The sequence below is a fragment of the Micromesistius poutassou genome (assembly GCF_964030765.1).
Source record: "Micromesistius poutassou genome assembly, chromosome: 11".
NCBI classification, from domain to species: Eukaryota; Metazoa; Chordata; class Actinopteri; order Gadiformes; family Gadidae; genus Micromesistius; species Micromesistius poutassou.
This window is the reverse complement of record NC_140281.1, coordinates 10,177,894-10,203,192: the sequence shown is the minus strand read 5'-3', so window position 1 is coordinate 10,203,192 and position 25,299 is coordinate 10,177,894. Positions and strand designations below refer to the sequence as shown.

The 25,299-nt window shown below is 41.6% G+C and overlaps 1 protein-coding gene across 4 annotated transcripts; it reads right to left on the bottom strand.

Annotated features, from left to right (window-relative positions):
• Positions 1-1,713: 1,713 nt before the first annotated feature.
• Positions 1,714-9,068, bottom strand: LOC311355544 (uncharacterized protein). 4 transcript variants are annotated; one of them, XM_084475308.1, is made up of 5 exons: positions 7,991-9,068; positions 7,105-7,248; positions 4,807-4,860; positions 4,270-4,389; positions 1,714-1,854 (listed from the first exon to the last, which is right to left on the bottom strand). In XM_084475308.1, the coding sequence occupies exons 1-5, from the start codon at positions 7,991-7,993 to the stop codon at positions 1,726-1,728; spliced, it is 450 nt and encodes a 149-aa protein (XP_084331434.1). In that variant the 5' UTR covers positions 7,994-9,068; the 3' UTR covers positions 1,714-1,725. The 4 variants fall into 4 exon arrangements, with proteins under 4 accessions (XP_084331434.1, XP_084331435.1, XP_084331436.1 ...); XM_084475309.1 differs by having other exon boundaries at positions 7,105-7,202; XM_084475310.1 differs by lacking the exon at positions 4,807-4,860.
• Positions 9,069-25,299: the final 16,231 nt, after the last annotated feature.

The following is a 25,299-nucleotide window of genomic DNA, read 5'->3' as shown; positions in this document are numbered from 1 at the left end:
GATGTGACGATGTGGTTTAAGGGTGGAAAACATTCAGAAAGATGGAAAATTACAGGTGGCAGAACGATAGCAAGGGAGTGTGAAACTGATTGCATTGAAAATACATAACATTTTGTGATTCTTTTTCAAATTTATAATTTTTTGTTCAAGATTGCAAACAAGAAAAGATGTTTCATTATGAATTTCTTGTGGACTTTAAGTAGTATTTGTGAAGAATGAAGAGGGCCTGAAGGAAAAGAAAACCCAATGCTGTTAATGGTTTAGTCACCCTGTTTAGGCATCATTTGCCGTTGTCATTTGCCTGTCATCCCTCCTCCCATATCCTTCTGCACATAACCAAACACTCCCCAAAAGCTGTTCACTGTGCTTCATATATAACAGTAAGGTCATGCAATTATTCCTGTACATTCATCAATAATAAAACACCCTGAACAAAAGAAAATGTACATCATGTTTAGTGTGTTAATATTTGAGCTATGCAATGCACATGAAAATAAATGTATGCACGTACACATGGAATCAAGGGTAAAAGTTGCTTGGTTTTGTATGCATAGCTTATAGTGTACATTGCTATGTACAGCCCTTGAAGGAAGAGTGGAATGAATGAAGAGATTTATGGAGTTTATGACAGATGAAAGATTCCTTGAATGACCAATGACTTTTGACCTTGTTGGTTCATTCAGTCTTTATCTATTTAAAGTACACTGTTAACTTGCTTCTAAACATACTTAAGCAGAATGTTACTTTAATTTCAGAATGCACATAAAAGCTTTCATATTTATTCGAAGTGTAGGTATCAATGCTTTTAGCTAGTTTTCAAAATTATATTTACATATTGCTTGAATTGAACAGGTTACAAAAGTCATATTTCCCTATTAACCTCTGGGCTAACAGCTGGCAAACTGAGGTTATGTTTTATTACTTTTGCATGATCGAATCAGATTGAATCGTGTATTTTCAAATAACAGTTTTGTCCTGCATTACTTACCTGTTTAACACAAGTAAATTATTTGAAAGTATATAAATACATCTTAAGTACTACACACTCTTAAAGCCATTTTCATGCCGTTCTTAGACGGCGTAAAATCGATCAATATCTGCACAGAAAGGCATCATTAATCAGTTAATTAATCAAGCACAAAAACAAATACCAAGACATGATCATCTGAAGTTGCATCCAACTGCATGCTCACCCATGGCAGAATGTGCACTTAACCTAAAAACTAAATATTTTAACACTGAATAAGTGAGAAAAGCATCAATGTTTGGCATTGGCATAGATCCTCAAGCAAATAACAACGCAGTAGTTACATTTGGCAGATCCACACGTGCCCCGACTTGCCTTAGTGTTCCTCTCTGAACAAAGCGAAAGTAAATGTGCAAAGGTGCATAAAGCGAAAGTAAATGTGCAAAAGTGTCCTCAAGAAACTGCTACATCATTTCCCATCTTGATATAGACACGACTTTTCGAAATTCCTTCGGCTACTCACTGAAAGTCACTCAATACATTCACTTGAAGTTAGTATATTCATTTGTAATGAAGTGATGTCGCTTGTTTTTAAAAGGCTACCCTGCAGCTGCCCTCTCCACACACACACACGACAGCAAGTGGGTAACAAAGCCATTTGACAGGATAGCTAAAGCAATTTCCAGTTTCCTCTTCTGAGAACTGTTGCTTAGCTTATATAAGACAGGAAGATTCTCACAAAGTCATTACAGAGGTCGCTACCTCAGAGTTGCGGTGAGCTGACTCTTTGTATACACATTCTCGTAGATGTTCCTCAAGGAAGTCAGGAGGTACTTGACTTTGCATAGATTTTTTCTCCGGCGCTTCGACTGTCTGGATGCTTGGGTCTGGACAGTGGAGAGTAAACAGGACACAAACACATTGTTATTATTATCATTTTATATAAGAATATACGGGTTGACATTGAAGCGTAACCAAAAGACCAGGGCAGTGTTAGTTGTGCAAGGAATAAACCACCTTCCAATAATGGAACCATTTTATTGTTCTTTTTATCAACTTACGATATTCTCGAAGAACCGCAAAAGATTTTGACACAAATAACGAACGTCATACATGCAAGTAACTCTAATTATTATTTACCCATTATTTTCCATCATTAGTTATTGTCCGTTCTAGGCCTGGGCAATAAAACAATAAATTATCGTATCGTGATAGACTTTTGATCAATATCAATATAAAACATGTTCAATATATATTGATAAGAGACTGGACCACCGAATCTAGCAGCTGGGTTTGTTACACAAACACAGTTCCATACTTATTTACAATATTTGAGTGTTATTCATTGTATCGACATTGGAGTATTTATCAATGAAGAACAGTGAACAGTGGATGGTCATATTACGTGTTAAATAGCAGTGTTTAAATCCAGCATGGTAATTCCTAGTCTCCTAGTTTTTAGGTCATTAAAATGATAAATAGTTATCAATAGTTATCGAGTTATATCGTGATCTGTCTTTCAGCCATATTGCCCAGGCCTAGTCTGTTCTTAATGCACTGATGGGATCATACAATCATAGTAGCAAAGCACTGTGCTATGTAAAGCACTGCACCATGTAAAAGACTGTGCTGCTTTGATTGGCACAAAAAAAGGGTGGCTGCACTAAGGGAGTGGGCAGGTTGCAAATCCAATGAGTCACAGGCTGCTCAGCAACCAGGAAATGCAACGTATTCCACCCTGCCTGCCAACATTCCAGCCAATTATTATCCTTGACAATAAACTGAGATGTGGGAAATTAATGAATGAGGCCCTGTAATGGGAATGACACATACAAAGTGTTGCGGATATTTGTGAGTTTGAGGACTAGGTCACATTAGGTCAAAAGCTTATAGGGCCTTGGTTCTCATCCCATTTTGGTCATTTCTATTTTCGGTTCTGGGGTCCAAACCGAAATGTTCTGACCCCAACTTGAACTTTTGTGCATCTGATTCCACATAACTTATTCTAATACAGTAAATATCCCAGTGAACGTTATCCCACCATTCTACTACACACTGAGTGATTTGTCCATGGCTATGCATCATTAGGCAGTCAGTGGGACATCTATCATCTACTATCTAAAAATCAATCATCAAAAATAGTATCAGGTAACGCCAAATTGAGTCGAGTAAGTTAAAAAGTCAAAGAAATAGTTTCCACTTATTCTCTGGAAGCCTTTCAGATAAACAGTATACACCTCAATAGAATAAGCAACAAAGAACTAGAAATATTTAATATTTAAAACCATTTACATAAATGTTATTTTATCTGGAAAAGAAAACAATGACAATGCAAAACCAAATATTTGAACCATGTAATATTCTGTTGTTTCTGTCTGTTGTCTTAGCTAAAAATAGTAACCAGGACCCGACAGCCTTTCCCCCCTTCTCCTGTCCCTGGACGTGTCAGGGCTGTGGCAGAGCAACATGGAAGAGCATGCTGGGTCAGGGTATGCTGGGTATGGTGACTGATAGAGACCTTCGACTAAGAGTTACATTTAGCCGTGCAACGTTAAGACACTGTGGATATATATTGGAGAGAATTGCTGATAAGACATCTCGAGAGGTGGAGGCACCAAGGGAAAACAGGGTCTTCCAACTACGTTGGTTGTTATTATGTTAGGACAGAAAGGGATCAAACTATGAGTCAGTTACTTAACCTTAATGTTCTCAATGTCCTGTTCAACTGCCAGGGCAGAGATATGTTGTGTCTTTTTAGTTTGGTCTATCATTTGATGATCAGCTCTCAGCTAGTCTTGTGGGACCATCCGGATAATCAGGTTGGCGTTTCGGTGCGAATAACCGCAGAGAACCACACTGCACAACTCCATTCCCCCAAGGTGACAATGACAGAGCTTTACTCACCGAAATACCTGAGGTTACTATGAGCATGCGGTCCCTTTCAAGGGAACATTGTTTCTAACTAATCCACATCACATGATGTCTCCAGCAGTCAGGGATAGATTGAGTATATCAATCAGATCTATTCCACATCATACTATTTGATTGCACATATGAATAGTTTGTGGGGGCTGGGACAGAGTGCAGCTAATAGAAATAAATGCAAACATGTATATATTTATATTAGCTGAAGTCTGGGCTTAGGGGGCTGGAACTGAATCTGCTTATTATGAATATGGATGTGGAAATCTATCCTCACGCAGCCAGATCCCATTAAATAATCCAGTTTAGGTGAATTTTCCTCACAACCCTCGTAGGGGCTGTGGCCTTCGTCCGAAAGCAGGCTATGAGTGGCCTCTCACCGTGCGAACGGGACATTGGCAGCTCCCCGTGCTCAGGACCACGTCCACCAGCTTGTCTGTGAAGGACACCTGCCATCGCTGCATTTTGCAGACTATGTCCTTAATGGTGCGTTGCCTAGTCTGTCGAAAACACAATAAATAATTAACCCAATGAAAGTTACACTACAAATATACTAACTAAGAACAAAGATGTCCAACTCAGGCTATAGGAATAATTTAGCCTGATTTAAGTAAATATTTAAGTTGTCAGTTAACATTGCTCAACATTTCTGGAAATCCTGGTTTACTCAGATAGTAAATGGGCTATGGATAAAATAATAGTGAAACCCACCCATTTTACAATTTTACAGATGACATAGCTAGGCTAGGAGGTTTATGTTGTGCTCTTCAAGACTGCACAATGCCATTGAAGAATTCTTAAATATTGCTGATTATATCCATGGTATTGTAACCAATGGCTTCGAAAGATTGATAAGCTGGGAGTTGTGTTGTCCAAGTTTCAACCAAGGAGTACAACATGATGAACGATATCTATACCTGGTTTCGTGGTTTAGGTGTCGACTCTTGGCAGTCTATACTTATATTGCTTTCCTAGAAGATAAAAGTGATGCGTTAAGTACTACTACATCCAGATACTATACATGCACTACACCTATACAGTATATAGGCCTGATTTTAAATGCCAACAATGTTTATCTCTATAATAATTTCCAAAAATATATAGCATTCATCTATACCTTCTCTTCTACATTAAGTAATGTACTCAGTACAAAAAAAGGTTAAAGCCATCAGAAGTAAACCTACTCTCTACATGCCTTCTTGTGAACCACTGGCACATGCATACCCAAGCAGGAGCAACAAGACAGAGAGGCTGATTGCAGCAGTGCTAGAGAGGTGTGTGTGTGAGACTGTACTAAATCAAATGGATTTAAACTCAGGCCTCACTTCATTATTTTCCTTACGTAGTACAATAGCTCAAGTCAACACATGACTTAAAAGGAGCGTTTCACCGGTGAGAACATGAATCCGTATTGAAAGTGGGTCATATATGTAGTTGAATAGTAACATAAATGTCTAATTTGGTGCCTTCTTGACTGAGAAAAGGCACAGTGACTTTTTGGCCCTTGTGGATTGAAGACGACAACTCCCACAATGCCAATCAGCGTTAACTCCCTGAGAGACGTAACATAACAGCCAATCAGCGTTCACTCCCTGAGGAATGTAATATAACAGCCAATCAGCGTTCTCTCCCTGCAGTCCAGAGTGAATCGCAGCAGGAGGAGAAAGTAATTGTTGCCATTTGCGGACGCCGGAGCTCTATATCTAAATATGATATAATATAATATCCCAGCCAAAAGCGCTGTGCGCCTCTGGATGATATTATGAATTAAAGACTGCGTCGGGTTCTCGAACGTCTCTGGTACTTCCACAACAAGTAAAGACTCGTAGTGAGGGTTATCTCGGCCAATCCTGCACGGGTTCGGGTACCAGACAGGTGACTGCACAATTCGGATGAAACAGGTGAAAAATAATGTACTGTGTCGGACACGGGTGGGGGTCGGATCGGACGCCTGAACAGTGTGGGTCGGTTGCGGGTTTTTTTGTGATTGTGAGCGAGACTTCTCTGGTGCTGGATATGTTATTCAGGAGCGGAGGAGTCAACTAAAACCGTCCACAGTGGATGATGTGCTTTTTCAGCAATCTAAATAGATTGCTGGCCATGTTATTGATTCTCGGCCATGGTGGAGAAGGAATTGGGGGAAGAAACTTTGGCTTTGACTCTCTGAAGTCTCTCTTATTATCATGCTTCTTTAGCGCTCATGAGATCTACCGGTCACACGGTAAATCCATACCTTAGCACAAATTCACACCGGTGTACTCTCCCACCCACTGGCACCCACTGGGTGGGAGTCCCACCCACTGGCACTGATCTGTGATTGGTCTGTAGCGTAAGTGGGTCCCAACCCCTATAGACCTCTGAAGAATAAGTCCCGCCACCGAGGCTCCGGTTCCCTCGGTCAAATGACTATGGGAAATAACATGGGGTTTTTGAATGATCTTACATAAACTCTGCAGGTGGCGAAGAAGTAAAAGCTGCGTCACATTTTGAACTACACACATTTTCCATCTAGTTTCGACTGGCTTTTTGGATTGTCTGTGCCGTTAAAGTAGTAAACGATTATAAATGCTATTTTAACGGCACAGACAATGTGTGTAGTTCAAAACGTGACGCAGCTTTTACTTCTTCGCCACCTAGAGTTTGCTATGTACGATCATTCAAAAACCCCATGTTACTTCCGATAGACATTTGACCGAGGGAACTAGGCAGTCTATAGGCGGGTTTGAAAATTAGGAACTAGTGCTTGTAGTTTTTTAGAGCCCCCCCCCCCCCTCTTACACTTCCTGCTTTAAATGATGCAAAAATCGTTGTTTAGCGTCATTTAAAGCAGGAAGTGTTAGAGGTAGATACGGATCTCTCCCGTCTCAGGGGAAAATGAGGGAATGATGCACGACCATTCAAAAATATAACTGGGTTTCTAACGATACAAAGCTTAATGCAAATGTGTGAAGTGTCCCTTTAAGAAAATGTGCAAACATATTGACACAACTAAACCCGCCTAATTGTCGTCTTTAGTTCTGTTATTTGTCGAACTCTGAGAGGAGATCCGACAGGTTAGAAGAACCCTGGTCCCGGCTGCCGGACATTCTGAATCAAACCGAACAGAGGCAGTGTTAAAGCTATAACCTAATGTGGATTTCTGCATTCAGTTCCCCACATCCTTAGCTTTTAGGCCGCTTAATGAATAAGGTCTATGAAACCAGCATGTGTCTTACCCTCAAATACGTGTCAGCGTTGTCGAGATAAACCTTCACAAGGCTTTTGTAGTCATACGCAATGTCCTCCAAATTGTTGTGGCTGTAACAGGAGGAGACTACAGGAAGAAGCAGAGGAGAAAGAAGAATGATGCAGATAAGAGGCTGTGTGTGTGTGTGTGTGTGTGTGTGTGTGTGTGTGTGTGTGTGTGTGTGTGTGTGTGTGTGTGTGTGTGTGTGTGTGTGTGTGTGTGTGTAAGATGGTGTAAAGAGGGATAGATAGAGAAGAAATCTAAGATCAATGTTCATACAGGAGTGGCCTACAGTATGACACTCATCATTTCAGTTTATAACTCATGGGCATATCTGCTCCAGCCTGCAAGTGTCTGAGAGTACGTTGGTTTAACATTAGACACTTGTTGGTAAAAACCGGCCTACGAATCACTAACTAAGTCTAAGGTCCGTGGATATCAATCATTATGTTTGAAAAAATCGAATAGCCTATTAACATTATTTATCAATGAAAAACGATTTGAGTTTGAACACAATGAATAACAGGAATGGCGGGTATAATCCAAATTCCTGTAAACGCGACCAAGCCTTTTTGCTTATTCCGCTAAATCCTTTATTTTCAGTTTCCGTATTAGTGTCTGGGAGACGATAAATAAGGAGGACGTTTAAAATGCAGCCAGTGTCTGAGGCTACTACATAGCCTGGAAGTACCGGGAGACGCGCAGTCAGATGGTACGTTTGGGGACTTGTTCATATTTACTATAATATACAACACTATTAATAGTCACTCACTCTTAGAAATGTCGCTAAGATTGCATTGATCTTGACGCGAGTTTGAACTTTAATCGCAAGTATTAGTAAAGGTGTATAGCTAGGCCATGTGGTAGCCACTTACCATTGGTCATTCTTGATTCATGTTCACTTGGTTTAAATCTGCCCAGACCGTGGCCGTTTCTTCAGCGTTGCTCTTCTTAAAGGTTTGCTTTACTTTCAGCTACTCATAAACATAGGATAGGATACATGTCTATAGCCTACAACCACTTCAAAGTGTGACCGCACATGAGGATTTAGCTATTTATTCATAGTGCGCGGATCTTCTGTTCCTGCAGTGGAGCGAGTGTTTGGGATGTGACGTCCCACTCTGTGCACACAGTTTCACATGACTTCAAGTACTTGATGACTAGATGTGCTTCAGGTGCAAAAAACAACAACTATAGAAGTCAACGCACAGGTTGTAATGTGACTCAAGGTACATTTGGTCAAATCGTGTAATTGGACGAAACGAGCATATCTTTGAGGATTGAGTGGCCTTAATAATAGTTTTACTAAATATTTAGTATCATTCATACCTTCGCCTATCGCGAGAAGTCAACAAGACCAACAAGGCTATTTCCTCTAATCCTCTTCCTTCCTAAAATCCTCTATTCAGCATCGGCCTTATTGGCGCTCATTATATGAATGACACACCAACACTCACTCCTTGACTCTGTTTGAGATTTATGTCATTGCCATTGTAACCAATAAACAGAACTCAGGGTTGTGATAGCAATTTACTATCAATCCAAATTATTTTCGTTATGATGAAGTACGATGCGTTTCAGTCCGCTTAACTATCTCCAAGGAAACGATAAAACATCGATAAAACATCAACGTAAACATACGTAACATAAAAAAGAAAAATGGTCGTAACACTTAAATAAACACACACACCAATAACAATGATACTACATGAAAGGATTAGCTGACTGAAAATACAGCTGGGTTACACCATCATTATATATGATAAACAAGATGTCTTTAAAGGTGCCATGACATGCCAACAGGTGTGGTGTGATTGTGCGTGTCCACCTAGATGTGTGACGGATAGATGAGCAACGTTTGCTACATTCCACTAGGTAGGCTGATAAACTGATCTATCCAGCGCACATCAAGGTGGACATGCCCACTTTCTGCCCCTTATGTCATAAGATGCAGATTTCCAAAACGGCTTGTAACGGCTAATCACTAATGCTTGTGAGTTAAGATGACCATACTTTGTCAGGGTGTGCAATTTATTGTCTTGCATAACTGACATCTTTATACTTCAGGCTACTGTGTGTGTGTGTGTGTGTGTGTGTGTGTGTGTGTGTGTGTGTGTGTGTGTGTGTGTGTGTGTGTGTGTGTGTGTGTGTGTGTGTGTGTGTGTGTGTGTGTGTTACAGAGGCGGAGGCCCTAATGGAAGACATCCACCAATGATGACAGTGCTGTGTCGTTGAAACCATGGCAACGGTATAACTTTCCAACATCTTGAACTCCCGGCTGCACCAGATCCGTGTGGATTCAGATGTAGTCTGGTTACCACGGAAGTCTTCAGTCTGGGTTTACTCATAACTGAATCAAAATGGGTGGCATCAAACAAACTACGGCTGACGTAGCACTTACGTACGTTAACATGTAGGCTATACACCTGCCACTATTTAAACCTTTACCAGATTTTTCTCTCCCCCTGATAGTATTATATGGCACACAATGTCTGTTGCCAGGAAGATAAGTTATAATGAAGCGTCCTAGGTTCTGTATGGCTGGGGAGATATTGGGACATATTCCCTGCCCTAGGCCTATATGGAAATGTTATGCTACTAATACTGCTTGACTATGTTGTTGTCCCATTGATGGTAAAGTGTGATGCTGTAGCCTATGTCATTAGTTTAATAATAGCGGTGAAGCCTTCACATTAAACAGGCTGGATAATAAGCTCAGTCTAGGCTCAAAGTGCCATTACTATTATACAATTGTTCTTGGATTAATATTGATGCAAATGATTTGTATTAAGCAAGATTATAATAATTGTTTCCCAGCCAACGTTGGCTATACTTATTTTATTGTCTTCAGTCTCTTATTATTTTTTACTTTAGTTTATATTAGTTAAACTATCAAGGCCCCCTTTATTAGCCACAACTTCTCACTCTTTTGTAAGCTGCATTGCACACTGCTGCTTTCACCATTCACAGCATTTACAAGACACATTCAACACTTGGATTGATAATATATAGTCCCACAATTAGTTTTGATCTACACTGCATAATTGTGTTCATTTTCCCAGGCATAAAATTACCTTGACTTTCACAATAGCTGACCATGGCATTCAATACATCTTTTTCAGATTTGAAAGTAACAAAGACAATGCTACATGGCACCTATGTGGCTGCAACACTCCACCTAGGGGACTTTTAGTTTCACTAATCCAGAGAAGGACACAGGGTGGTGATGTTGGAACAGGTTTATTGTAGACGTTGATTGAAAATTATACATGCTGGTGCTCCATGTTGCAATGCTGGAGATCTCCTTGAGTGTGTGTGGAGACGGCTGGTTTTACCTGTGCACATTGAATACTAAATGTACAACTGGTGTGCAGCCTCACCCTGCCCCAGAGACCAATCAGTCTGACTTGGGCCAGGTGAAGCGGTTTAAACCAGCGATCATCCACACACACTCCAAACATATTTATATAAATAGTAATGAATTGATGCCCCTCACATATATTGTTTTTTTCCTCAGAATAAACATTGCAATTCAAATACACAATGTATTCCTTTTTCTGTTTTATGAATCTGCCTTTTTGGATTCTGATGTTTTACATGTAATATTAGATTTAGATATCTTTGGATCTTCACACCCTAATAAGCATAGACACACAAAAGTCTGATAAGGATAGCTCAGTTAGCAGAAATGTATAATATTTCATATAAAATATGCTTTGTGGGACCATCATCCTGTTCATTTTTGAGTGTCTTTGCATGTTAATAAGTAAATGTATGTAACAGTAGGTGGGTCAGACAAAGAAAATGACACAATAAAATAAACGATAAATACATCAAATGGATGAGTACAATTGTATGTCATATCAATTCAGGGTTGTGAGTGAGTATGTGTGTCTGTATGGATGTCTGTCTGTGTGGCATCAGCCCTGATTATAGCCTTTAGTATAGTTTCATCAAGGTTAAAATAGTGGCATTAAATAATTGAATTAGTCTTGAACTATTTTTTGTTACATTTGATTGGATTGATATGTCGATTATTGAGGGATATGGGATACAAATTGTGCCCAATGAGACCACAAATGATCAGCTTCTCAACAAAAATTACTGATGTGTCCAACGACGCCATCTAGCGGTTAACTTCAAATATTGCACACAGAAAATTGTACAGTGAGTATTGGTCCTCTTTCCGCTTTAAGCTAAAGGGGGACGCGGGAAGTCAGTCCGAATTGGGGGTGCAGAGAGAAAGTCTCTATGATGACGTCATAATAAATGCTGCGCAACATTCATGGTTTTCGTATTAATATGGCCAGCAACATTTTACACCAGTTTTAGAATACACTGTCTACAACAGACATGTTGAACACCAACATGCTTTATGTCAAAGCAGCATAGCACCATATTCAGCTATGGACAGATCACACACTTATCACACATTTATTATGACGGAGTCACAGCTACGCTATACGCGCGCGCGCGCGCACACACACACACACACACACACACACACACACACACACACACACACACACACACACACACACACACACACACACACACACACACACACACACTGACTCAGTACGCACTCCAAAACACCAATAAATAGATAACTCCAAGATGCTGATCCTGCTGCTGGTATGCATGGTGCAGTACCAGAGGGGTATTCCATCAACCAAGCTAAACGCAAAGCCGGGCTTATTTTGCTTAGCCTGGCTTCTTTCAGCTAGAGTTGCGTTCCATTAATGTGGCTTAAGGGAATCTCCGCTAAGTAACCATGGCAACTTGTCCGACCAAACTAACCATCAAGCTAAACGCAAAGCCGGGCTTCTTTCAGCTAGAGTTGCGTTCCATGAACGTCACTTAAGGGAATTTCCGCTAAGTAACCATACAATTTATCCGACCAAACTAACCTGGTCGGGAGCAGGTTAACTGTCAGGCTAACTTGAGCGGTGTTTCAGAGAAATCCATCAGTCAGCAACAATTGTACAATTGTTGCTGACAGATGGATTTCTCAGTCCATCTGAAATCCATCAGTCAGCAACAATTGTACAATTGTTGCTGACAGATGGATTTCTCTGCCTAGGTTTCTCCGCCAAACCAAGTTCTCACAATTTTGTCATAAATGTACGTATATGAAGTACAAACAGCGTATATTTTCACTAAGGGTCTAAGATTAAATGACGCAAATGAAATAATTCAATGAATTGCTATCTATTATTACTGTGGCTATTTTTTCAACACATTTTTACACAAATCTATGTATTATCGCGTTATCAGTAAATAGCGGCTGGGTGGATGGTCTGGTACTTGCCCTGATACGCGCGACTCGAGTTCGCGTCCAGACTAATGTGTAGTATTCTTGGCGCTGGCTTCATTTTGTAATTCCCTTTATTAATTTTATTAATTCCCTAATTAAGAATATTCAAAGAAATGGAAAATAAATGGCATGAAAATTTATTTGATTTCTCTAGTAATCCTTCCTATATTACTATTACTTGCGTAGGGTCAGAACCCCGGACGACCGGGTGCAAGTACGACACGTTAACTCGAGACTATCTCCCTGTTTACAAATCCATGGTCAATATTACATTAAAATATGTTACGCTTAATACTACTTATGCATTCAACAGATCGCCGATTTTTGTGCCAGGCAGCCTCCCTGTTTCTATTAATGGTTACGGTGTTCCCTTTTTGAGTTATTATATGCGTGTACTCCTCATAGACCTCCACAAGCACCCAGCAAACATTTTCTCGACCTGCGTCGAAGCGAACAAGTCCAGTCGACGTGAGTCACGACGTGACTTCATTTCGACATGAAAACATTATCATTAGAGGAATGGTGATTTCAAGGAAGACTTATTTTAGAGCGGTGTAACCGAATAAACACTCCCAGCAAACATTTATGCATTCAACAAGTCTAAAATACGCCGGGTCACAACGTGACTTTATTTCGACCATTTGCCGACATGAAAACATATATGCCGCTACGGAAATGGTGATTTCGAGGAAAGCTTGTTTGACCGTTGTGTAACTGAATAAACACTGTTTATATCGCTATTTAACTTAAAGACCGGGTAAACCAAGAATAATTATGGGTTTTGAGTTTATAATACCACAGGAAAATATATTATTAACCACCCTGCCAAAGGACTAAAAAAATCGCGAAGTATATAAAATTATGCTTCAAAGTTGATGAAAAATGAGCAGTAACCCCAGGCTCAGGACGGTGGGGGCGTGTGCGCTGCAGGCCAGGAAACCACGCCCATCACCGGAGAGGTCCAGCCCCTCCCAATCTCAAAGCTGAAAATGGACAGCAGGGGGCGGGTTTATGTGAGTATGACCGCTTTACGTAACGCGGTCATCGATGTAGACCCGCCCATTTTAAACCTGCACACAGAACATTCTCTGAGGCCTAGCTCCTCAAGGAAATGATGAATGGGAAAAATATTTTTTACATGTTTTGAGGGACACATTTAAGGCCTAATTAATATGATAAGAAGAAAAATACTGAATTTGGTTTACCCGGTCTTTAACAACGATGTAACTTTGTAACATTAGTGTGAACGGTAATGTTTACACATTAATAGTATTATTGAAAAGTGTTATTATTCCAAACGCAATATGCTATCATGTATATGGCCAATATAGGTGCTAAAATGTTTTATTCCAGCATTTACTCAAGTTCCATTGAGGAACTATTTTTCCTTGCGCACCAACACGTAATCCCTCCAACGCATGCGCAGGTGATATCAGTTCGCCGTCAAGTTCGGCACTCAGCAGCATGCGGGAGTTGCAGGTGAGTTTCGAAAAGACACTGCAATTTAAAATGCAACTGTATTTGTAGAGACATTACCCTTTTGTCATTTGCATGCCTAACTGTTGAATTTGAGGCTGCATGGCGTATTCTCATGGATAGCGGGTTTTCGTATTTGTAACGTTACATACGAACTGGGAGCGGGAAGCTAGCAGGCTAACGTTAGCTTAGCCCTGAAACGGGACGCTGCTACTTCCCAGCTGGGGAGCAGCAGCGTCCCGTTTCAGGGCTAACGGTATCTGTGTGTTATTGAAAATAAAACACGGGTGGCAAAGCCCTTTCCCCGTGCATTAGTCCTGTGAACTGTTGGTCAATTTTAGGACCCATTCTTCTCATTATTGATAGCGAGAGGGGTGATAGCTTCCGATGTAGCTAAGCTAAATGGACTTGATCTAGCCACCAGGTAGCCCTTGAGGCTGGGGCGCTGGATGGTGAGACTGTCTTCGTCCACTGAGCCAAACACTTGGTGTATTTTGGCCAGTCAAACTTCTCACTCTCACCAAACCTTGTACTGGTGTTTTCTTTCCAGCTGCTGTGACGAGATGGAATCCCGAGGCCACAGATACAGTAATCGAACCAGCCATGAGTTTACACCTGAAACATGCACCTGCAAGGACTGGGGGGATGGGATTTTGGTCCCAATAAGTTTTCATTTTGTTGTTTATAGAAGATGTAGGCCTACTTGGGTATGAATAAAATGTTTTTGATGCAGTGCACTTTATACCCTGAAATCTGTCTTTTGTTGAAGATTAATAGGACATGTATTCATGCTTGATTGATAAGAGTATGCATAATTAAACAAAATATTATAGATGTAGCCAAATATTGCTGTCCTTTTGATATGACCAAATGCTCTATAGGCTACATTTGGTTCTATCTATACATCATGTCGGCAAAGGGTCGAAATAAAGTCACGTTGCGACTCGACGTCTATTGGACTTGTTGACCACACGGTTTGAGGTAAATATGTTTACAACAGATTGAGAAATGTTTAATTATCTACATGCAGCACAAGAACTGCGTGTTATAGGTTCAGTGGGTAGCTATACTGAAAACCGTAAATTGGGGCACACTACAAGGTAACTGTAATGTAGCTTAATACTATTTTTTTCATAATAAAGTGGGTATTTAGTGTATTGGCATAAAAGTAAAATTCATGTAGGTTGAAATGTCTATACAACGTCGAGACGACGTGGATTGATGTCGTCTATGAGACGTCTATGAAACTTTCATATCAGCCCCTCAAATCGACGTCGTTTCGACCTCCATGACCAACGTCGATTAGACGTCTAATTGACGTCGAAATGTTTGCTGGGCAGCTTCTGTTCGCCGCTGGAAAAGATCCCGCTCGGTCCTTTTCGGACATTTGATCCATGATTCGACATTCACGGTTCTGGGCTGGTTACATATCTCGTGAACGCGCGTAATCCAGGATAACGTTAGCCTGGCTTGAACTAACCTGAGCAAGGCGCAGCTGAACTGCGTTGATGGAACGGCTTAAGCCTCAAGTGGAAGTTGGCGCTAGTTCTGTTAGCGACTTTGATGGAATACCCCTCAAGTGAGCCTGCACGGCGGCAGGGATCATAATAAAAACACGTTTACCAACTTTAAGCAGACGGTAGAACAGGGGGCTGCTGGCAGGGAGTCGGCTGTCTGGCTGGTGTTTTGAAGTTTGGCTTTTTTGGGACCAGTATTAAAAATAATATGCTGCAGCACCCTCAGCACCCCCCTTCCCGCGTCCCAAGATTGCCCATGTGTGACTTTAATCCGTTCTTTTCATAGGAGTGTGAAAATGACATAACGTCAAATCTGATATTTTCCATTGTGATTTGTACCAATTTCCCATGTGGTCCTTAATCAGATACAGGTGCGATTGTTTGCAACGAACAGGAAAAATATCAGCTTTAGCGAAACTGCTAGAACTTCTAGCAGTTTCGCTATTATGTTCTAGCCTGGAACATAATTTAAGATTTAACGGCTGAGGATATCATAGGATCATCCGCGTACCATCTAGCATGAAGAGAGAAAATAACGTGAATGTTCCTATTTCTAAAGGCCGAACATTCCAGCAGCAACATTTTGCACAACCGACTATTGACTACACCGACTACAACCGACTCGTATCGGGATACTGCAGAATAATCAATTATTGAGGTTAAGTCAACACAAAACTATGTGATTACGTCTTTGTGTGGGGCAATTTTTGGAAAATCTCTTCGCGGAGAGGGGACTTACTTTAAGTAAACGTGGGGGATTTCTGACACCCAAATACACCTGGTAGGTAACCACCTGCAACATGTGGCCTGAAGATGGCGCTACGTGTTCTTGAATGAGCGCTCAAACGATCAAGACGCTGCTACGGTGCATGCTCGTTTCTCGGGCATGTGTGTAGTATGGTGGGGGGATGCGCACGCGCACGCGCATACTCGCACACACTCACTACGCCATGCTCGTGAGTTAGGCCGGGGAGCTTCTGTCTCTACTGCCTCTTCGGTGGCGTTACCTCCCGTTGCTACGCTGCAGTGCTTTGCTCTTCACCTCTCTGTTGTTCCTCTCTTTTTTGGGGGGCCTTTTTGCACAGCCCCTTGCTTCGCCTCACCCACCTTTCTCGCACACTTCCACTCGCGGATGCCTCAGCCTCGCCCGGCGGCAAGCATCCAGCAGCAAATGGTCGCTCCATCCTCTCAAACTCCTACTGGACTCCCTTAACACACCGCTCTGATCCGAGCACATTGCGGATTGACTTTGAAAGAGGCGGCGGCGGCGGTGGAAAGGAGTGGGGATAGCGGTCGCGGAAATAGCCCAGGATCTATTTCGGTAAGCACAAAGTCATTCGGGGATTTTTTTTTGTTCTCACTTCTCAGGTTAGACTAGTTAGCTTATCTCTCACGTTGGGGATGCTGGTGAGGTATATTGTGAGAAATGGCTCCATGGGCTTGCATCTGTATTGTTTTCTTGGATTGTCTTTAAAACGTGCAGGATAGGACCTATGCCAGCCTGCCGTGCAATGGGCAGATGTGCGGGAGACACAGTGCAGCTCGGTGTAGCCTATACGGACTAGAACTCGTGGTTTATGCAATCCAATGAGTTGTTTTTTGGGGGTGGGTGGGTGAATTATGCACATAAGATTCCTTGGTTTAGTAACAATGCGCGTGTTTGTTGTGCACCCTTGTGGTCGAAGCAAACGATGGAATGGGCGCCGGCTGTGTTTGGCTTTGCCCAATGACATCTCCTCCGCGTGAGGATTTTTGGCTCGAGTTCACTGGCTGACCCAAATTCATCCATCGGCTGCGCGTAAAAGTACCCCGTGTCTTGTAAACAAAGAATAAGAGCGGATGATCCACCCTTTTTTTTTGCTGAGTAGTTTATCGGGTAACAGCTGTGCTCCGCCAATACGTTGACTGTTGTAGTCGCGATCACGTTAACCGTGAGCTGTAAGTCGTGCAGAACTCTGAACCACGGGCATTGGAAGGGCAAAAAGGCGACCGGTATCTGTGCTTTTTTTTTTATTTTTTTTTCTACCAGGAGGAGAATGTGATCGATATATTTTTTCGCGGTTGCATTGGGCGGGTTGTAGGTGCGGGGGGCGTGAGGGACATGGTTTATCGGCAGTTTGTCAAGGGCGTGCTGTGTGAGATGCAGAGGAGTGAGGAGGAAAGGCTGGGGCGCTGTTCGGCGTCCCCCTCACTTTGTGGACGCATCCACACAGCAAGTGCCATAGAGGAAGGGACTCGAAGATGCTTCTCTGTTTATTGCTTTCCACTAGCTTTGTCATCATATCTGTTGGCTGTTGGGGCTATGGGGCTTTGTTATTGATAACCCATGTTAATGGGGGAAACATAAATGGACAAATCACCAGAATTACCCCAATATCCCGTCTGAGATGGGTCAATAAAGTATTCGTTTTTGTCGTATTTTTGGACACAGGTATCCCTCCTATCTATTCTCTCTCAAGGCAATGCTGCCAATGACCTCAACTGACGATGAAGCTTCTGTGGGAACTGTCCGGATACCCTCCCACCACTCCCCCCTCCCTCGTACACACACACACACACACACACACACACACACACACACACACACACACACACACACACACACCGTTTTCCTTTTGTCCAAAAATATGAACTTCAGCTATGGCGCAATCCGAATGTTTGCAGAATGTTTTATCCATGAAAGGCATGGTCGTCCTTCATCACGGACACGCGATTAAGCTAATTCTCAAAGCCACGCGTCCCTAATTCTTAATCACGGGCAGAGAGAGAGAGAGAGAGAGAGAGACCCCCTCCCTCCCCGCCAGTGCCTGTATTGATCGGCCCTGGGGGCTGCCAGCCAGGGGAAGGACTGCTGACGGGGGTCCTACAGGGCTGATGAGACGAGCTGGGCCTGTAAGTCATGTAATATTGCGTGCTGATGTGAAGTAAAGAGGCTGAATTGTAGCTTTCCTGCCCCCCTCCCCCCCCTCAGCAAACCAAGACACACACACACACACACACACACACACACACACACACACACACACACACACACACACACACACACACACAGCACATTGGTCGGTCATAACTGCTTATAACATATAACCTATTGTTTATTTTTTTTCAACTGTAATTATTGTGGATTTGTTCATAATTAATGTACTGTTAATCATAGATATACTAGTCATTTTAACACACACACACACACACACACACACACACACACACACACACACACACACACAGGTTAGTAGGTATACTGAGAGGAAGTTCAAGTTGAAAATTCCTCTTCTATCTCTCTGTTTTGATTTACCTGTATGTGATGGTTGGTTGAGAAAACGTGCAGAAGATACGCTGCAGAATTTATTGGGAAGGTTTCCAAGGTGATAACCTTAAGTGTGATCGTTCAATGAGGATACATTGTTCTCTTGTACCTTGCCGGAACGTGCCGGAAACTGGTTTTCAGGACAGTGTAAAAACCCTTTTGACTTGGTAGTCAAACCAAAATCCTCCAATAAGATTTTTATTTATTAATATTTTCAAGGATATCTTTTGCGTATTTCAGTGTTCCTCAAACTCTCCTTTAAATAACAAGTAGCAAAGTTTCTCATGAAGTTTAAGTCTGTGGCATCCTTTTTTAGATAATAACACATCTCTTACACATAAGTTACACAGTGTTGGTGTGTTTACTTTTCTGGGGGATGCAGAGCATTTTTATAATCATTGTCCTGGCATGAAATCCAAGATTCAAAATACTACTGTGCAGTTGTATTTTGTATCTGTAGTGTATATTGCTTCCTTGCAATAATGAGAATCACTTGAATGAGAATCACTTTAATTAATGTTAACCTTTGTTGTTAACCATTAATGTAAAAAAAAACCTGAATGTATGTATTTCCACTCATCCAGAAAGCATCTGTCCTTTACCAGTCCTATCATCTTTTCAAATCAAAATCTTGTCATCGCCAAAACATAGTAGTATCATAAGTATCTGGGTGTGTTACTTGACTCACACCTCACATACCGTGAACAAGTTAACTAAAAAGTTAAATCAGAAACTATATGTATATTTAAGCAATAGATCATGACAGGCTGTGGTATACTCTCATTATACCACAGTTAAGGGGCGTTGTCCGTCCCGACACGCAGCGGAGGGACGGCGACCCCCTTAACTGTGTTATAATGAGAGTATACCACTGACTGAAGTGATCTATTGCTTTTATAAAACGATTACGCAAGTATAGCAAAATGAAAGTCATAGACACCCTCAATTTTGAAAAAGTGAGAAAGTCGAAAAAGCATTTTTTTTAATGAATACAAAAAAGTAGTCCCTCCTGGCTGCCTGCAAAGTGTACGGCGGTTGCTATGCAACACACTGTAGCGTCCTTCAGAGAGAAGGCTAGGCTAGAGACGGTAGCTTGGTTCGCCGGCAATTTAGCCTACTATCGAGTTCACTCACCGTGTTCACTCACATTGCTTTACAACATTTCCACCCTCTCCAGCAATCAACATATTTTTAGGCTTCAGTGAACTATGCTATTGCTTTTATATATAAATAAACAACAGTTCAAGTTAGGCGCGGAGTGATACTGAACTCTGTAAACTGAACGGGCGTCATAGCTGTGTGTATACGCTCAATATACAACAGTTGGGAACCAATCAGATCGCTTGATTTAAGCCACCCGTTTTATAAAACAAGATTAGACCATACCTATCCTCTACTGTTTCCAAAACCTACCTGCATGCGATTGTATTCTCAACCATTTCTTACTGTTTACCAATATGGTCTCTCACCACAAAGGAAGTTACTGAACCCATCGCACGGCTATACAACCAAGCTTTAAAGATCCACAGTAATCTTCCTAAACGGACACACCACTGCACTGCACTCCAATCACATGCTCTGTCCTTTCAAAATTGTATTTACAGTCATGCTATCACATTTTATTTTCAACTCCAACACAGCACCTCACAAACACTCATCTCCCTCTTACCAACACATAACATGCCCCAAGTGCGAGTCACTAGATCAGTTTCCATGGCCCTCCACCCAGTGCCCGCATACAATAACGACTATGGGCAGAGGTCCTTCATCCATAGTTTCACCAAAGTCTGGAATGGCATTCCCCATCACATTAGAGCATTACAATCCATCACACAGTTCAAAAAAGCCGATAAATTGTTACTCGTCAACACATACACTTGCAAACACTGACTTTTATAGATCACTGTCTGTGCTCAGTCTGCTGTCTATATGATTGTCCTACTGATGTCTGACGTGCTATGTCCCTGTTATGTGTTGTATGTAAATGTGACGTGTGATGTGCCTTGTCCCTGTTACATGTTATATGTGCTGCAGAAAAGGAACCTGCTGGAAATCAGCTCTTTACTGAGTCAGGTCCGTTTTAAATTGTATCTTTGTTACTTTTAATAATTTCCTGTATAATAAAAACATACAAGGACAAATCCCTCTCATCGATAACCTAGTTGGCAATTAATCACGTTCTTAAACCTAAGGGAGAAGGGGGAAAATATTCCCCAGTGTAAAGGCAATACGTGCTTCTTTAAATGAGGCGCTGTGGCAAATTCCCAGTCTATTCTCCAGGGATATGTTGTCTGCCCTTTGATTTCTGATTGACTGATGCTGCTGCAGACCCAGAGGCCATTGTATTTGAGATGCTACTGGGTTTGAGTCAAATGCTCTGAACTGAATAGGTAAAGGTATGGTATGGCAATTTATTGTACAAGCATTTTCATCATATTGGTTGGAATTCTCTTTACATCTTGGCAATGGCAATCCTGAAATAAAATGCTCTGGGAAAAAGAAAAGTCCTGTCTGTCTACCTGCCTACCCATCCTTTTGGTTAGATTCTTTCAAAATATAGATTGCTCTGGCTGGTTTCTCAAAATTGACTATGGGTTGGTTGAATAGGATTCTGGGGCGTTTTGGTGGTGGCTGGGCCAAAAAAGGGAAAACAATGTTCATGTAACAATGGTTCTCTGATGGAATATTGCTACACTGTGCCGGTCCAACTGGCAACCCATGTTTTCAAAGACTGAAAGATTGCTCTAACCTGTAAGCCAAGGCCTATTTAGTTGGGCTGTAAATGCGTTCTCGAGGCATTGGAGAGTGAGGTTTACCCGTGAGTAAACCTCAATCTTTATTCCTCAGTCAATCTTTTACATTTGCTCCATTATCTGTGCCTCTTTTTTATATTTTATTAAGACGTATGTACGAATGTACTAGGTATGGGATTTGGCAGTAGTGGATGCAGGGCTTCAGAAACCACATGGGGACTTTTTAGCATTTCAGAGAATGAAGATATTTCAGACAATTAACCCATGGTAATATAAATTTGAGTAATACTGCTTAGTGTACTTCTACGCTTCTTTTAAGTCTTCATGAGAAGGTCTTTCCAGGTCTTTTTTCTAGGAAAAATGCATGACCTTGGGACGTTGACTTTATAAGGAGGAGGTCCACAGCCATGATACCTTTTCTGGTTGGGAGGTGACAAGAGGGTATGGCTTCAAAAACCCCTTACATTCAACGACACAGGAGCAGTTCAATATGGACTGAAAATATGTGTCAGAAGTTCCTTGTGTTCCTTGTATCACCATCACTATCTCCCCACCCCCGCCCTATTAATCAGTACTTAATAGTCCGGGAATCCAGACAGGCTGCCTCAGGCCAGAATAGACATCAACTAGCGTTTGAAATGCAGAATAAGGCCATAAAAGACCAAAGACAGTTGGAAGTATAGCTGGCTTCAGGATGCCTTCGGTCTGACAGACATGTCAGCAGTTGAACCGTATTATCCTCTTTTCATGAAGCCTGCTAATTGGCAAACCTCAGTTCTCAAAGAGCTCAGGGCTCCTGATGTTTTGACGTTTGATCCACAAACTCCTAATTGTTAATTGTACGTTCACAGATGCACTAAAGCGCTAATGGACACGTTGGTTGATCAATTAGGCCGATCAACCCTTTCTGCTGTTGTTTATGAGTTTGGTTAATCATGGCGACAGAAAAGACGCCTGCTTACAAAATTGAACAAAGCACTGCAAATTATCAGTTGTTACACGATTACACACACGTTTGAGATTGTTAAAGCATGTCATGGCGTTACTCTCCATTGAGTGAATGCGTGCTCTCTAATCTCTCAGAAATGTCAACATGGTAACTGTTGCTGTACCTGGTATTGTGCATTGTGTGTGTGTGTGTGTGTGTGTGTGTGTGTGTGTGTGTTGCATAACCCACTTGAATGCTGGCATAGCTTTTGCGTCAAACCCCCGCTTAAACTCTTAAGGTTGACAGTGACACTTTTATTCATTCGCTTGAGTTAAAGGTTTGTTTTCTTCTTTTCTTTTCCACTTCAATTGTTTTGCCTCATGCTACAAAGCTAGAGGGCTAAAGTCAGATACACACTGCCTCATCAACCACTTATTCAACTCACTCAGTCTGCCTTATTTTCCTCTCACTTTGTCATCTCTAGCTCAAGAGCAACTGCAGAAAAATAACCCTGAAAAGATTGTATAGCTCAGTCAGTGCTTGCATTAATATTTGTAGAGAGACAGTATAAATAGAGAACAGGCTAAACAGGGCTTACAGTGGGGCGAAAGTATAGAAATGTATTTGTACACCGCTTACCAAATGTGCAGACCTGGGTGTCGTCCGAAAGACCCACTTAGCCTTTCCCTCAAAGCCCTGACTTTACTTAAAGCCTAAAAGCATAAGAAAACAAACAGGCAAAAGTAACAACATAGGGAGAAGGAAATAACCTTGAGAATGTGTATAGTGTGAGCCCCCTCCCCCATCCACCCACCCAACCACCTCCACCAGGATGGTAGCGAACGGGCTGGTGACACTGAAGACCTTTGGTGCGGTGCCACTGTGCATAAAACCAGCACGTGCCACACGAGTCTTATATATCCACCGGACATATGAATAAAAGATGTGTGAGAATCCCACCCCCTTGTCCTCATGCCATGTCACGTCCTCTGGCAGCGAACCGCCCCCACCTTCCTTTGTTTTCCATACATACGCCTTCTGCGTTCCGTCTCTCCTTCACTTGGAAACGCTGGTGAGATCCACAAGAAGGGTTCTGAGGAGTGGAATAAAGGCGAGGCAGCGGCCATCAGAGTATATTGGATATTATTGATTGAGTGGAGCGGAAGTGTGTGATTGGATGAGGTGATGAAACGAGGAAGGAAGGAAGGACGGAAGGAGAAATGCTGGTGGTCAATACTGTGTGTGTGTGTGTGTGTGTGTGTGCGTGTGTGTGTAACCCTGCAACCACCAAATACTGTTACTGCCACACTTCACATGGGGACTTTTACAGGGCTTCTCCAAACACAAGGATGCAGGGTAGTGGTGTTGAATTCTGGTTTACTGTAGAAGTTTGTAGATAATGATACCTATTGCCATGCAGGAGATCGCTGTCTGAGTGTGTGTGGTGATGACTGGTTTAACCTGTGCACATTGATGCTTTCTCAATGCAAAACAGGTTGACAGCCTAACCCAGCCCAAGAATTCAATTGGTGCTACATGGCCCAGGTGAGGCTGCTTAAACCAGATTATCCACACACACTCCCATAATAATATATACAAACACTTCTTTGACTACAATAAATTCATAACTTCCTCTAGCTCATACTTCCTCTGTTGCCTTGATACTTTACCTACCAACCTCTTTAAAAATGTTTTTGACTTCCTAGCAATAGACATATTGCAAATAGTTAACAACTCTCTCCAATCAGGCAATTTCCCAAAAGCCTTAAAAACTGCAGTTATAAAACCCCTTTTAAAAAAGTGGAGCCTAGATGCCTCTATTATTAACAACTACAGATATCAAATCTACCCTTCATAAGTAAAATCATTGAGAAAGTTGTCCTCCAGCAACTTAGTGACTTCCTGGCATCAACTGGTTGCTATGACACCTTCCAATCCGGATTTCGACCCCTTCACAGCACCAAGACTGCCCTTATTAAAGTTGTAAATGACATCTGTCTTAACACAGACTCTGGCAAAATCTCAAAACTAATGCTACTAGACCTCAGTGCTGCATTTGACACTGTAGACCATACAATACTTTTGGACAGATTAGAAAACTGGGTGGGGCTTTCAGGCAAAAAATTGGTTTAGGTCCTACCTACAAAATAGGAACTACTTTGTTTCCATTGGCGACTTTGTTTCAATCAACAAACGTGACAGTGGAGTCCCACAAGGTTCGATCTTAGGACCCTCCCTATTCAACATATACATGCTCCCACTAGGGCAAATCATGCAAAATAACAATATTGACCATCACTGCTATGCTGATGACACGCAAATCTATGTATCTCTATCACCAAATGACTATCAGCCCATAGATCTGTTGTGCCACTGCATTGAGGAAGTCAAAGACTGGATGTGCCGAAATTTCCTTCAACTAAATGAGGACAAAACTGAGATAATTGTATTTGGTGCTAAAACCGAAAGGCTTAAAGTTACCCAACACATTCACTCTCTGTCCCTGAAAACCTCAATCAAAGCCAAAAATCTAGGGGTTATCATGGATTCAGATTTACATTTTGACAGTCACATCAAATCAGTTACAAAATCTGCATATTATCACCTTAAAAACGTAGCAAGACTTAGAGGGCTCATGTCTACCGAAGACTTACAAAAACTTGTACATGCCTTTATCACTAGCAAGCTTGATTACTGCAATGGTCTCCTTACAGGTCTCCCAAAAAAAACTACAGCTTGTTCAGAATGCTGCTGCTAGAGTTCTAACAAAGACCAAAACATTTGAACATTTTACACCAATTCTTAAATCGTTACATTGTCTCCCTGTATGTCAGAGAATTGATTTTAAAATCATGTTGCTAACCTATAAATCCCTACATGGTTTAG